The sequence below is a fragment of the Prunus avium genome, chromosome 5 (assembly GCF_965620075.1).
Source record: "Prunus avium chromosome 5, drPruAviu1.hap1.1, whole genome shotgun sequence".
NCBI lineage: Eukaryota > Viridiplantae > Streptophyta > Magnoliopsida > Rosales > Rosaceae > Prunus > Prunus avium.
In genome coordinates, this window is record NC_142288.1 from 28,402,280 (window position 1) to 28,418,957 (window position 16,678).

A 16,678-nucleotide genomic window follows, 5' to 3' on the forward strand; every position below is an offset into this window, starting at 1 on the left:
AAGGTAAAACCTCAATCGATGAATTTCCCATGCTTAGGATTGCGAACAAGAACACATGATTACTTGAATTACAGAAGTGTGTACAATTTTGAGTAATGGGACTGCGCTTCTATCCTCCCCCTTTAGCTAAAAAATGATGGGGCATCGCAGTTCCTTTCTAGACTTTCACAGTATACATAGACCACCTTATATTTTTCAAAATTGACATCAATGGTCCATAGCGCAAAGAACTAAAAGTCTCCGTTGCTTATGAAGGAGACAATCTAGAATTCATTCTTCTCCTATATTCCCATTTGTGAAACTGCTGTTCTGAAGCATGTCCCATTAGATAGGTTGAAAGATAATGAACCAGCCAATCAAAAGGAATGTGGAGGCAAATGGCCGAGAGAGGGAAAAAGAATCAATTAATGATCAAAGTGAAAGACATTGTACCCTGTCTGGCAGATTTCTAGGCACTGGAAGTGCAGTAACATATCTCTGGGGGCAGGTTTTTTGAGCATTTGTAAGAGCATCAGAGGATGGTGAGGCCTCAGCCGCATCACCTTGTGCTCGCCCGTGGAACTTAGCAAAACGATTGATGACAGAAAACTTCTCCAGATCCTGGCTTTCCACTCTCAAGTCTAAGATTGAAGTTCTTTTGTCCAGTCTGCATCAGCGGAAGGAAGCATTACACTAGAGAAAGAAAGAAAAAGAGAGGGGCCACATACATAATAACCACAGGATGCTGATAAATAGTAGGCATCTATTATGTAAAGTGAAATCAACAAAATTGTGAAAACTATTAAGCAGAAACAGTGATATGAAGGAATATTGAGGTCATGGAGGCTACCTCAACAAATCATTTTCTAGCTTCCTTGCTTTATCAACAAAGTCTTCCGCAACTTTTGAGTATTGATGACCGATTTTCTCAGTTGTTTTAGGCTTCTCGGGCAAACTATAAATATTTTGAAAGACTTTAAAGTTAGCATGCACTGAATAAGGCAAAATCTGTAAACCATTAACTCATTGCCTTATTGGGAAAATTTAAATAATTTCCACACAACTCTTACAGGTCAACACTGTCAGGAGGCAATGGAGTTTGAGAACCACTGCCAGAGCAGGAGATTGCACTGCAAGCATCGCCTAGTGCTAATCTGGACACAAAGTAAGCCACACTCTCATAGCATGAGCTAGCATCTGCAAAAAGAACTGCTGCAGGAGGGCGAAGCAGTTGTTGCATAAGCTGTGTTGTCAAGACTAGCCTTCTTTTGGGCCTAAGCATTGGCAGTCTATCTTCAATTATTTCAGTTTCATCTTCGACCTGTCAACCCAATATGAAGCAATTAGAAATTAGAACTCTCCAAAAGAGCTACAGAACATCAGAGCTTAATCGTGAGCTTAGTGGTTGAGCCAGAAGCGAACCTTCTCAACCAGTCGGTTTGTTGATCGAGCCCAGTCTGTTTCCACTGCACTGCAAGTATTATAAACCTTCCAAATGTTAAAAAATCATGAAAGAAACACAAAATATTTCTCTGCTTAAAATAGAGATAACTAAGAACCAAAAATGAAAGGAGCATCTATAGTAATTGAGCAAGTGTCAAGCAAACTACCTGATATTCAGAAGCCTTTGGGAAAGCTTCGTCAGCTCTTTATGCCAAGGTGAAAGTTCAGATGTAGCACTTTTGCGCTTCTTTGGTCTTGCAACAATTAAACTTTCATCAGTTACATCAGAACGCGCGACACAAGGGGAAGGTAATTGCTCACTGGGAATAGGTACAGGAACTGAACTCTGCGGGATGGTAACAAGCTTACTAGCATCAGAAGTAGCACTAGCTTGCTCCATTGATTCCCGAGTGTGCATATCATCACCTGGCTTTCCAGTAACAGAATGTTTTTCCAGAGACTTCATAGTGGTTCTCAGTGTATCATGCATTGGAAATATTTGCCCATTTTTAAAGGTTCCATACTGATCAAACCAGGATGGTGCCATCTGGGGGCTAACATGAGACTGTTCACCTCTAAAAAACGATGCATTACTACTACTAGAGAAATTCTGAGAATCTTTCCGACTAAATGTGAACGTATCATGACAAGATGCATTTGAATTTCGAGTATCCCCAAGCTTGGATGAAAAGCTAAGCATGTTAGAATCTCCAGAGGGAACTGACATGTTATCAGCTGATGAATTCCTTTCCATATTATTATATCCATAAGATAATTGTGATCCTCCCTGGGCATCCACCTGCTGAGTCTCCACACCAGAATCTGGACCTTTCAATCTCTTCACACTCCGATCATTTCCATCAACCTCCGTACTTTTCATAGCCTGCGCTTGGTCCAGCAAGGAATAACCTTGATGCAAACTGTTATTTGGCCTTAAAGAGCGGCCAAAAGCTTCAATATCTCTCTGAGTAGCAACAGAGCTTGAAACAGATGCCTCAAAAAAATTATTTGTAATGGATTCTTTTCCCTGTGACAAATTGATCTTTTGCGCACTCTGAATGTTCTCAGGTGATACTTGTTGCCCAGTACTTTGTTTGGATGGTTGCTCTTTCACAGCAACACTTTGCATGCTAGAAGAATATGCACCAAAGGCAGACATGCCATTCCCTCGTTCTCGGGTATCTTGCTCATTGAGCTTTGGTGATTCAGGGAAAGTTGTTACCACCTTGTTATTTGTTTGAAGTTGGGATTTGAATAAATGCGAAGCAACGTTGGAAGGTTCAGCACTTACTAAGGGTTGCTGAAATGGAACACTGGTCCATACGTTAGTCAAATCTTTAGAAACAGCACCTTGATGGGGCATACCAGATGTAACACAAGGCTCAGAGTCTGGCACCGCATCTGGTTTCGGGATTTTTGGGGCAACAACTCTTGAACGGGATTGGTCAGTAATATTCAGATGGGATGCCTCTGCAGAGGCAAGGTTATTCTGTGAAGTACTTCCAGGCATATCTGGCACTGGTGGCAGGGCAGATTGACTGGTTTGAGCCTTCTCCCAAGAATCATCCATCTGTTTCGGTCGGAAAGCAAGCCTATCAAAAGGTATGTTAACAGACTGACTTGCCGTTACTTGTCCACTAGAGCCAGCCATGTGCTGATTTTCAAGTTGACTTCTTGAAAGAGGAAAACCAGATTTGAAAGAAGCAGAAAAATTTCCCTGAACATTGTATGGTGAAGCCTTATTCCCTATCTGTCCTGAGGAACCAGAGATATTATTTCTAAATTCTCCTTGAGATGCTTCACGAGAAGAAGGCAAGGACTGGACAGATGCTGCTGAGCCCAACCATGTATGACCCTTTTCTCCTATCTCAGAATGGACAGGAGACGAACTGAAAACTGCTTGTGAGGAGATCTGAGAAGACGAGGCATGGTCTGCAAATGGAATCCGCTGAGATGGAGGAGCCAGCTGTAAACCAAAACCTTGAGAAACAGATGACTGATTTCGATGAATGTGATCTACAGATCCATCAGAAGTTTCCACTTCAGGCATCTCAGATGATGTAATGTGATCAGAGGAGCTGAAGTGCGTAGCATTGCCACCCTCCCTTGGTTGGTCCACCTTGTGAAGAAGTTCGAGCATATGTTGACTGCAAGGAATTAAAAATATCAGATCCTGTCCTTATGCAAGTCTGTTTATGAATGGGAGCAAATATTAAATTATGCAACTACCTTGATTGCGCAGCTTTGTTTGGGGGATTATTACCCGTGAATCTGTCAAAGGGAGTAGACGTACTGGGCACAAAACCTGGAAGCATACGTTTTGAAGGTTTCTCATCCAAACGTTTTGTGTCAGCCTGACAACCAGGTAAATACCCGAGCGGGTAGGAAATGTCAACTATACTGTACTTAAAGATATGATGGAATAAAAAATAAAAACAATAAGAAAACCCAAAACAAAATATTTTAGATTAATTAAGAAAATTAAAACTAAGAACTTTGTGCATCATTCTCAATTATAGCAAAACCCATCGATCACCTTCTCCATTTCCATAGAACTTCTATCAGAGTGACCAATAAATTTTGGCTGCCCAAAACTCCCCTGGTCAGGACTTCTAAAAGCTTGAGGGACCTTCTGGGACATAGCCTGGGACTGTGTCACATGTTTTCTTCCATAAGAAGGCTCCACTTCAACATCCACATCTCCCATTGGATGATACTGAAACTTACGAGTTCCGGGGGGTCTTCGACCAGCAGTACTAGACGACTTTTGTTTGCTTCCAGGAAACACACGGGAATCGCCAGCATCTGCGGCAACACTTTCCTTCAAACCACCAACTGAAGCTTGATGGTGTGCATTAGAGAAAAAAGTGTCATTAAAAGTTTCTTTTCTATTTGAGTTCTCCATATCATGCATTTCAACTGCTTCCTTGTCTAAGCAATGGTTCCCTGATGACTCCAAAATTAGAGGATTCTTATCCAGATGATGCTGAATTTTCCCCAGAACCTCATTTCCTTTAGAGTTCACTGAAGAATCAACAGTTTTCCAGAAATCATGATTGTTTGCAAGCTGTTTCTGGCTTTCTTGGTTGGCTCTTGCAGTGCTGGAATTTGATTTCGCAACATTGTTTGTGCCTGAACCCTCTCTATTCCTCTGTGGGCTTCCAATGGGATATTTTTCTTGTTCCAGTTCAGCATTTGAATCAGTCTTCCATGTACCAGCAGCACGGTTCATTTCCTCATGCACGTCTCTCTTGCTATCACCACCTGGAGCTGATCGTGATAAAACTTGATTCCCATGACTTTTCAGATTATTACCCCCATCTGTCGACATAGACTCGCTAAAGCTCCAACCATTTAACATATTGAAGGGCTGGCCATCACTACTATGTGATGAAATGCTTTGTTGACGGTTCCAAGAACCTGAAATGCTATTTGCATTTATTTCTGCGCCTGATGAATGACTAGTATTTCCATAATTATGACTACCTTCTGCAGATAAATTTTGTACAGCACTGCGATCCAACCATTTACTTCCTTGTTCAGGATTCTGTCGAATAAATCTCTGAGAAGAATCATTCCGAAAGACCTCACCTCGTTCATGCAAAGTTTTTGGCCCTGATTGCTGAAATCCCTGCACACTAGAAAAAGTACTACTTGTATTGGGCCTATGGACATCAGCAGAGTGTGGGAAAGGCCTATAATTCAAGTCAGAGGAAGAGTGCAAGTTGTTACTAGCCCAACCAGACTGTTGTTTGCTGGTATCACCAACACTTGAGGGCTGCTGATTCCCAGTTGGAGGTTCTTGATTTCGAAAACTCGGAGGCCACTCTTCCTGTAGCCCTATATCAGCACTAGAAGTTTCTGCTACTGCAGATTGCATAAGAGCACTCCAAGTCCCACTTTGTACAGAAGGAAGTCCTCCAAAAATGTCCGTACCATCCAACACATTAGAACCTCCCATTCCCACATTTGTGCTCCTGCCAAAGGCCTCCCATAGATTGTCATCTGAACCAAACAAAATCTTTTCTTCGGTTGGATCTAGTGTAGCCACACTCTGCGAGGGTACAACCTGTATGACTGCTTTCTCTTGTGATGGTTCTGACAGTCCAACTAGCTGTTGCCTCCCTTGGAATTCCTCCATGGGTTCATTTCTTTGCTGAGGATTTACTTGATTCAAGTTTTCCAAATTAAACCCACTATTCAAGCCTTCAGCAGCAGTAGGCCCAAACGTACTTCTCCCTTGAAAATCCTGTCTAGAAACCAGGGATCCATCTTGCATGCTAACCTGATCCGAAAATGCAGCATATTGACTCCCTGGAAAGGAATTATTACGTGCCGACATCTGCTGCATTGCCGACTTGTCCATTTGAACATGAGGATATGAACCAGGTGAGCCACTTGTGCTAGTAATTGGAACCCCATATAGAGATTGATCAGCCTGTTGAGGAACAAAACCCATCAACCGTAATGTGTGGGCTTGTTCAGGGGACAATACATGTCCACTAGATGCCCCCTGCATAACAGGAGAAGCACCGCGCTGCAGCCAGTTTGTGTTACCTGCCACAAGATCAGGTGGCCATTGATTGTTAGATGCCTCATTGATCGGAACACCATTGATTAGAGCTGGTGAGTGGTTACCAGCAGCCTGTCTTGTAATGGAGGAAGCCTGATTTGCAAGAACCTGTTGCCTTTCTAGTTGCTGAAGTTGTTGCTGCCTTTGAAATTCTTGAATTTGTGTGAGCATAACCTGTCGCTGTAATTGCTGCATGTCACCAATCCCTGACTGCTGCCTTGGCAAAGACTGCATCATGCTGAGATGCGGACCAGTCATTTGCTGTTGACCACCAAAAAAATCAAAACCAATGGGGGATTCTGAAGTTTCCATACTCATTAAAAAATTTTTATGCTCAGGGCCACTTCCTCTCTGTGATTCAAGTATGGACAAGCCTCTAGATGTTAAATTTTGCCGATCAGATTCTGCATCCACTCCCAAAAAGTTAGCTTCATTCTGCCTTGTCTGAAACATCTGGTGCCCATGCACATAGCCATTAGGAGTTGGCTGTTGATTTTGAGACTGAACTCTGCCAGACTCAGGCCTCTGATTTGAGTGAATAAAATCCAAACCATGAGGCACATGCAAAGACTGACTCCCATGTCCTCTCTCAGAATCTGCTACTAATAAAGGAAGAGAGATGTTTAGAAACAGGTAATGGCTCCTCAAACACAAGAAAAACCATCCACCCCACCCCCCAATCCCCCCCAAAAAAAAACAACAAGAAACAATAAATTAGAAATAAACTAATCAAGAGGTTAAAATAATCCTACCTGACTGCTGTACATTATAATTCTTTAAACTTGAATTAACTGGAGCTCCAATTTGTCTCTGACTCCCAACCCACAGGTTGTTACTTAGACCTGGCCAGTTCCCATCAACCTGTGGATGATGCTGACCCTGTGACAAGTTCTCTTGCCCGAAGAAATTGTGGACCCTGTCTCCAACTTCGTTTCTAGGCATAGATAATCCAGCCACAAATTTGCAGCGGAAATTTTTTGGAGAAAGAAACTACCTAAGGAAAATATGAATAGAGTTCAGAGCTACAATATTCCTATGATTCTAAGAAACCATACAATCATACGAAATGTGACCAAACAAAATCACATTCAGAAACACACCTTGTTCCAGTATAATTTAGTGTTGCTCCAACTGCCATGTTCTCCACCAAAACTTATCCTGAATATAACCGTGTAAGGTGTTGTTAGGGACATAGCCATTAGATCATGTATTAGAGACATAATGACAGCAATCAATCTGGTATAGGCATCAAGATAATTCCTGTTATCCACGTCCAGACTATTGATGACAATCCAGAAACAACTCGGAGATAAAATCTGCCAAAAATATGCACCAACTGAAACAGATAAAACTGATATGCAGTAAAGAGAAAACCTAGAGAACGTATCTGCCTTCAAAAATTGCTTGTGGCTTAAGAAATTGCCTCTAATTCCAACTAAATTACGGTTATGCACACCTAAATGACATCAACTTTATCCTTTATTTGTCCTATTGATTTGAGGTTGTGGCACAACTTTACCCTTAAAATTCCTGCTATTCCTTTCAACCCAAAAGAACAACATTTCTCAATAAAAAAAGAAGCATAGACAGAAGGAATCACCAAGCATAAACAACATTTCTCAAGGAATCACCCTATTGCCACTTGAGAAAGTTGTCTAACGACCTCAAAGCAATAGGGTAATTAAGGGAAAGGTTATCAGTGCTTTTATCCCCATCTTCACATAAGTTGCATCATTTAATAGAAAACGGCGATTTTATTTATTGAAGAGAGAGAGAGAGAGAGAGAGAGAGAGATTTAGAAAACAGGATGGACAAGAAATCCATCAGGAACACAGCAGAAACCCAAAAAAGGCCCTTCCAACCACCAGAAATTTAGAAGAAAGTCAAACACACAAATCAAACTAATCTTTACTCAAATAAAGGATTTCAGAGAGGCATGTCCCACAGCCTCAGCCTCAAATCCAGAATGAATACATGCCTCCACATGGACCCTATGATTGTGTTTGTCAAATTTCTAACTCTGAAAAAAAAAATACTTGGGGATAACAGATTGAGTGGTTAAACCAATAAAAGTACCAGGACCTCGCTCAAAGATATGAAAAAAATGAAGTAAGGTGTACTCATGTGGTTTTCTCATTGCATACACTATATATGCCTGCAATATATAGACTCTTTTCAATATCCCCTTGTATCATGTCCATGTAATTCATTATTGAGAAAACTCGGCTTCAATTCCAAGATGGGTTTCATATGGTCAGCTCTTTACATTACACTTGTCACTATAACAAATCACACAGCACCAGTGTACGTCAATTAAGTTCACACACGCATGTAAATTTACTGGTGGGAAAATGCATACATCAAATAGGAAATGGACTACTGCGAGAAATAATTTCAACCCTATATGTAAATAACAAAAGGTGCAGTTATCCAATGATAACATATTTAAGGCATTAAATAAAATTAGACATTTTTCAAAGCAACAATAATCATAAACAAACCAAAAGGAACATACAATCGACAGGGTTCATGCACTCTTGAGTGCCTCACTCATAAAAAATGGTCAAGTGGGGTTAAACCAATGCCTCCGTATCGAATCAAACTGGAGGAAATCAGATATGTGAAATTTATGAACACAACCCGAATCTGACATAATAGCCATTTCCTCCAATTGTATGCAGTAGGAAAAAAATGAAAAGGTTTTTTCATCATTTAGAACCCCCATGAAATGAAACCACACGAAACTAAGCCTGTGGAGAGGTTTCATTTTTGAAACTCAAAACTAACAGATACTCTTAAAATATCATTGCTAATTGTTTCCTTTTGTCGTCTCATTTTCTGAGCAACCAAATGAATGCTAAAGCCGCATTTATAGCTAAAACAGATGGGATCGTAAACAGAACACTGAAATTTTAACTGTATAAGCTTTAAAAGAGCTGCCCAGCAATAAAATGCCAAAACCCTAGTACAGATTTGCATCCTAACAAAAATGGTTCGTATGGACAGAAAATTAGGGTTTCTCGGAGATAAAAATGGATGGGAAACTCACAGTGACGCTGAGAGGCCCCCATTGAAGCTCGAAACTGATCCCCTGAGACTGTCAGATTGCGAAGCGTTAGGGTTTGAATCGGAGAGAGAAATGTACCTTTGAGCTCGGATAGAGAGAGAGAGAGAGAGAGAGAGAGAGAGAGAGAGATAGAAAGTGATCGAAATAGTGCGAAATTTTCAACGAACTGTGGAACAAAACTGAGGTTCGGGACGGAGCTAAGGTTCGTAGGTCGCAGCTGGGTGGCTTTGATCCGAAGCTGAGGTGGGGAAAGGGAGGCGTTTTTCGAAGGCCTTGGCCCCCGGGTGGGTTTCTGAAGAGTTGTTGAGGGTGAGCGTTAGTTAGTCCTGCAATTAAATTATGCCATGTGGCATCTTGGTCTGTGGAGCCCGCACGATATTTCCCTTATAAAATATGAGAATTTGAAAAATCAGCCAAAAGGAAAAATAAAATGGGAAATATATAAACTTTCCACGAAATTAGAAACAATATCTAATTACTAATTACCAAAAAATTATCATTGGCTTCACCGAAAAAGAGAAATTATCTTTGGCCAAAGATTTTAAATGAATTTTTACATTTATATTATATATATCTCCCTTGACTTAGGGCTGCCAATATGTGTCAAGAATGCTCAACTCAAACCCAATTCATTTAATAAATGCATCATATCATGTTCGAGTCATGTTAAACAGGTTATTAAACAAATAACATTTCATATTTTTTAGAGGAGGCTAAATTCAAAATATATATTAGAATTAGAATGAGGGGAATGACTTAGACTAAGGGTTTTCATTTAGGTGGCTTAAAATTCACTATCACAAGTGCACAGTGGAAAAAAATAGAACATGCTTATGTATGCGTGTCACATATTTATTATTATTAATAAATATTAAAAATTTAATAAACCTTGACCTATCTCGGCGAAGTTTGTATGCGGCGATGTTCCTACTGAAGAAAAAAAAAAGGCAATAATGTTGCATCCATTAAATAATCAGAATTGATGGATGATGCAAACTTATCCGTGACCCAAGAAACTATATCTTTTTCCTTGACCTACAACTTCAATGTCTTCCACTTCTTCTTCAATTTGTTGAAGATCGACTTTTTCTTTCACTTCCCCTATATGTCTACTTTTTTGTCTTTTCTTATGTTTTTCACCTTCTAATGCAGCTTTACATTTGATCTTATTCTCATCCGAAGACCTTTGGCAAGGGGTTACATTTCCCTTTATGTGGGATATGTGTTGCTTGATTCTATATGTTCCACCACTAACAACTTTCTCACATAACTTACACTTCAACTTATCCAACTTCGTAGGTGGCAATGTTCCTGCTGAAAAAAGATGTTGCTACTGCAAAGATGTAGTGATTGTTTTGTAAGTTTTTGAACTTTTTTATTTTTATGTTGAATAATATAAATATGTTTGATTAACGATTTTAATCACGACAATCATACTTATTTAAGACTCTACACCGCCTATCTTTGATTTTGTTGACATATTTGCAATAATCATGCTTATTTAAGTTTATATCATAATTGACGTGCAATTAATAATTAAAATTAATAATAATGAAACATTGGATATTTAACATAATACGTGACACACTCACAGTGATCTTATCCATAAAGTCATTTCTCTTCTCTATAGGAACGTCACTACAATAAACATGATCCATCGAACATGTTTTCTTAACAATAGCCTCAAGATCACGAGATAATAAGCTAGTTTTCTTCTCATTAACAAGTATACAACGTATTGTATGAAAAACAACATTAATCATCAGCATTGATGTTGCTGTGAAAAACGAGGCAGCGATGTTGCTACTGAAATGAGGCAATGATGAAAAGGATTATTGGCTTCAATAATTGCTCCATTAATTGGTATTGGCTTCGAGGTCGACAACCTGGGGCAAATAGGCCAGCCGCTCCCATAAATGTTTTGAAGCTATCATTATCGATCGCATGAAAAGGAATACCAGCTTTATACACCCATCGAGCCAAATATTGATGCATTTCATGTGTTCTTTGCTTGAAAAGGGCATCATGAATATTTTGTTGTCTCATCTTCTTACTTGAATCCATTGAAGAATCAGGACTGATAGAGGATACAAACTTATCCATGACCTAAAAAATTACGACTTTTTCCTTGACCTACAACTTCAATGTCTTCCACTTCTTTTTCAGTTTGTTGAAACTCGACTTCTTCCCGCACTTCCCCTATGTGTCTACTCTTTTATTTCTTCTTATGTTTTTCACCTTCTTATGCGGCTTTACTTTTAGTTTTATCCTTATCCGAAGACCTTAGGCATGGGGCTACATTTCCTATTTATGTGGAATATGTGTTGCTTTATTCTATATATTCCACAACTAAAAATTTTCTCATACAACTTACACTTCAATTTATCCAAATTCGTAGGCGGCAATGTTCGTGCTAAAAAAGAGGCAGTGATGTTCCTACTCTAAAGATGTAGTAATTTTTTTGTAAGTTTTTGAACTTTTATTTTTTAATGTTTAATAGTATAAATATGTTTAATTAACTATTTTAATCACGACAATCGTATTTGTTCAAGACTCTAAACCGCCTAACTATGATTTTGTTGACATAATGACGACAACCAAGTTTATTTCAGTTTATGTCATAGTTGACATACAATTAATCATAATAAAACATTGGATATTTAACATAATATGTGACACACTCACAATGATCTCATCCATAAAGTCATTTCTCTTCTCTTCAAGAACGTCACAACAATAAGCATGATCCACCGAACGTATTTTCCGAATAATAACCCTAAGATCACGAGATAATAAGCTAGTTTTCTCAACATTAACAACTTTACAACATATTGTATGAAAAACAACTTCAATCATCAACAATGATGTTGCTACAGAAAATGAGGCAGTAATGTTGCTATTGAAAATGAGGCAACGATGAAAAGGACTATCAGCTTCAATAATGGCTTCATTAATTGGTAACCCGAGCCGAATAGGCCAACCGCTTCTATAAATCTTTTGAAGCTATCATTATCGGTAGAATGAAAAGGAATATCTGCTTCATACTCTAATCGAGCCAAATATTAATGCACTTCATGTGTTCTTTGCTTGAAAAAGGTATTATAAATACTTTGTTGTCGCATCCTCTTATGTAGGATATGTGTTGCTTGATTCTATATATTCCACCACTAAACTTTCTCACACAACTTACACTTCAACTTATCCAAGTTTGTAGGCGGCGATGTTCTTGCTGAAAAAAGATGTTGCTACAATAAAGATATAATGATTTTGTGTTGAACCTTTTTATTTTTATATTTAATAGTATAAGTATGTTTGATTAACAATTTCAATCACGACAATCATACTTATTTAAGACTCTAAACCTCTTAACTATGATTTTGTTAACATAATGACGACAATCATGCTTATTTAAGTTTATGTCATAATTGACGTGCATTGAATATTTAACATAATATGTGACACACTCACAATAATCTTATTCATAAGGTCATTTCTCTTCACTTCAGGAATATCATTCCAGTAAGTATGATCCATCATACATATTTTCCGAACAATAGTCCCAAGATCATGAGATAATAACCTAATTTTCTCATCATTAACAACTTTACAACATATTGTATAAAAAAAACAACTTATGAACGACTATAGCCAACAGATTTAATTTGTTTGTTGGGATAGAAAACGGAAATATATATATATATCACTCATGTACAACGACGTCTATGAGTTTCTTTTGCGAGAAACAGTTTTGGGTAAAGCGGCAAAATGGGCCTACGCGTGCTGGACCCTATTCATAACCAAAACGATTAGCTTTTCATCTTCTCTCTGCCTAAACCATCACTTAACTCTGCAAAACCCACTGGCATCCGATTCTCCTCCCTCTGCAAAACCCTCAATTCTTTCTGAATTTTCTGTTTATCTCTTTGGGTTTTCAACGATAAGATTGGTTTTTCCGACTCCTAATTGCCGTATAGGTAAAATCGAATGTCTACTTTATTTTTTTCATTTTCTATAGTTTAACTCATTTCTTATGGATTTTATTTTTATTTGTTTGCATTAATCTGTTATGAAATTTTGTATTTCAATTCTCAATGATATGGTAATTATAAATTGTCTTTTCTTTTTCTGCAGATGTCTTCGATTTCAAAGAAACGACATTTGTCTCGTCCTGCAGCTCCGACTCAACCTCCGACAGTCTCTACATGCTGTCTTTCACCCACTCAAACTCAGTCCTCCAGCGGAACTCTTTCTCCATCACCCCATCCTCCAGTGAGAGAGAGTTCTCGTCACAGGTACCCTGGTCGAACTAGGCGTGCCACCTCCTCATCAGCTGATAAGAAAATTGATTGAAGTTCAACTTTTTTTATTTTTGTTTTGCTTGTAATGTTCAGAACTATAAAATAAAGTGGTTTTTTTTTAAATTGCAGATGGCATGATTGACTCAAATAGTGTTGAAAATGACTCTGGTAAGTGGTTACTTTTTTCTAGTTGCTTGTCGCAATAATCCTTGATGTTATGGTTTTTCCTCATTAACAGGTTTATAACGTATTGTATGAAAAACAACTTTAATCATCAGCATTGATGTTGCTGTGGAAAATGAGGTAGCGATGTTGCTACTGAAAATGAGGTAACAATGAAAAGAAATATCAACTTTAATAATGGCTCCATTAATTGGTATCGGCTTCGAGGTCGATAACCCGGGCCAAATAGTCCAACCGCTTCCATAAATCTTTTAAAACAATCATTATCAATAGCATACAAAGGAATACCAGCCTCATACACCAATCGAGCAAAATATTGATGCACTTCATTTGTTTTTTGATTGAAAAATGCATCATAGATATTTTGTTATCGCAACATCTTGCTTGCATCTATTGAATAATCAGAATTGATAGATGATGCAAATTTATCTGTGACCCAAGAAACTACATTTTTTTCCTTGACCCTAGAACTTCGAAGTCTTCCACTTTTTCTTCAATTTGTTGAAGCTCGACTTTTTCTTTCACTTTCCCTATATGTCTACTATTTTGTATGTTCTTATGTTTTTCACCTTCTAATGCGGCTTTACATTTGGCTTTATTCTCATCCGAAGACCATAGGCATAAGGCTACATTTCCCTTTATGTGAGATATGTGTTGCTTGATTCTATATGTTCCACCACTAACAACTTTCGGACACAACTTACACTTCAACTTATCCAACTTCGTAGGCGACAATGTTCCTGCTGAAAAAACATCTCGCCACTATAAAGATGTAGTGATTTTTTATAAGTTTTTGAACATTTTTATTTTATGTTTAATAGTATAAGTATGTTTGATTAACAATTTTAATCACGACAATCATACTTATTTAAGACTCTAAACCTCTTAGCTATGATTTTGTTAACATAATGACGACAATCATCCTTATTTAAGTTTATGTCATAATTGATGTGCAATTAATAATAATGAAACATTGAATATTTAACATAATATGTGACACACACAGTGATCTCATCCATAAGGTCATTGCTCTTCACTTCATGAATATCACTCCAATAAGCATGATCCATCATACATATTTTCCGAATAATAGCCTCGAGATCATGAGATAATAACCTAGTTTTCTCATTATTAACAACTTTACAACATATTGTATGAAAAACAACTTTAATCATCAGCATCGATGTTGTTGCGGAAAATGAGGCATCGATGTTGCTATTGAAAATGAGGAGCAATATCAGCTTCAATAATAGCTCCATTAATTGATATTGGCTTCAGGTCGGTAACCCGGGCCAAATAATCCAACAGTTTCTATAAATCGTTTAAAGTTATCATTATCAATAGCATACAAAGGAATATCGGCCTCATACACCCATCGAGCCAAATATTGATGCACTTCATTTGTTTTTTGATTGAAAAAGACATCATGGATATTTTGTTATCGCATCATCTTGCTTGCATCCATTGAATAATCAGAATTGATAGATGATGCAAACTTATCCATGACTCAAGAAACTACCATCTTTTTCCTTGACCCTACAACTTCAATGTCTTCCACTTCTTCTTCAATTTGTTGAAACTCGACTTTTTTTTCACTTCCCATATATGTCTACTTTTTTGTCTCTTCTTATGTTTTTCACCTTCTAATGCAGCTTTACATTTGGTCTTATCCTCATCCGAAGACCTTAGGCACGAGGCTACATTACCCTTTATGTGGGATATGTGTTGCTTGATTTTATATGTTCCACCACTAACAACATTCCCACACAACTTACACTTCAACTTATCCAATTTCGTAGGCAGCGATGTTCCTACTGGAAAAAGATGTTGCTAATGCAAAGATGTAGTGATTATTTTGTAACTTTTTGAACTTTTTTATTTTTATGTTTAATAATATAAGTATGTTTGATTAACGATTTAATTCACAACAATCATACTTATTTAAGACTCTAAACTGCCTAGCTTTGATTTTGTTGACATATTGGCAATAATCATGCTTATTTAAGTTTATATCATAATTGACGAGCAATTAATAATTAAAATTAATAATAATGAAACATTTGATATTTAACATAATACGTGACACACTCATAGTGATCTTATCCATAAGGTCATTTCTCTTCTCTTCAGGAATGTCACTGCAATAAGCATGATACATCGAACATATTTTCTGAACAATAGTCTCAAGATCACGAGATAATAAGCTAGTTTTCTCCTCACTAACAAGTTTACAACGCATTGTATGAAGAAAAAAAATATTAATCATCAACATCGATGTTGTTGCCAAAAATGAGGCAACGATGAAAAGGATTATTGGCTTCATTAATTGGTATTGGCTTCAAGGTCGGCAACCCGGGGCAAATAGGCCAACCGCTTCCATAAATCTTTTGATGTTATCATTATCGATCGCATGAAAAGGAATACCAACTTCATACACCAATCGAGCCAAATATCGATGCACTTCATGTGTTTTTTGTTTGAAAATGGTATCATGGATATTTTGTTGTCACTTCCTCTTGCTTGCATCCATTGATGAATCATGATTGATACATATTGCAAATTTATCCATAAACCCCGAAAAAGTACGGCTTTTTCCTTGACCATACAACTTCAATGTCTTCACATTCTTAAGCAATTTTTTTAAAGCTTCACTTCTTCCCTCACTTCCTTTTTACGTATACTCTTTTGTCTCTTCTTATTTGAAAACCCAAAATCCCCAAAATCAAAAACCATGCCTCCACCTTCGTCCGAAGGCAGCGATGTTGCTACTGTAAAGATGTAGTATTTTTTGTAAGTTTTTGAACTTTTTTATTTTTATATTTAATGTATAAGTATGTTTGATTAACGATTTTAATCACGACAATCATAGTTATTTAATACTTCAAACTGCCTAGCTATGATTTTGTTGACATAATGACAACAATCATGTTTATTTAAGTTTATGTCATAGTTAACGTGCAATTAATAATAAAAAGGACTTACATTATTTTACCTCCTCAAGTTTGGGGTCATTTTTGAAATGGGCCATGGGGTTTTAATTTTGTCAATTTACACCTTAACGTTATAAAATTCAACCAATTTACACATTTCGTCAGTTTTACCATTTGGTTTTCTGTTAAGTGATGACATGGCAAA

At 37.6% G+C, this 16,678-nt stretch overlaps 1 protein-coding gene across 6 annotated transcripts; it reads right to left on the reverse strand.

Annotated features, from left to right (window-relative positions):
• LOC110762303 (dentin sialophosphoprotein-like protein) lies at window positions 1-9,310 on the reverse strand. Of its 6 annotated transcripts, XM_088253871.1 has the most exons (11): window positions 9,045-9,310; window positions 7,096-7,153; window positions 6,748-6,989; window positions 6,061-6,597; window positions 3,959-5,979; window positions 3,652-3,776; window positions 1,590-3,569; window positions 1,402-1,450; window positions 1,050-1,300; window positions 830-934; window positions 1-646 (listed from the first exon to the last, which is right to left on the reverse strand). In XM_088253871.1, the coding sequence occupies exons 3-11, from the start codon at window positions 6,935-6,937 to the stop codon at window positions 412-414; spliced, it is 5,493 nt and encodes a 1,830-aa protein (XP_088109997.1). In that variant the 5' UTR covers window positions 6,938-6,989; window positions 7,096-7,153; window positions 9,045-9,310; the 3' UTR covers window positions 1-411. The 6 variants fall into 6 exon arrangements, with proteins under 6 accessions (XP_088109997.1, XP_088109996.1, XP_021820599.2 ...); XM_088253870.1 differs by having other exon boundaries at window positions 3,959-6,597; window positions 6,748-6,985; XM_021964907.2 differs by having other exon boundaries at window positions 3,959-6,591.
• Between the last annotated feature and the right edge of the window lie 7,368 nt (window positions 9,311-16,678).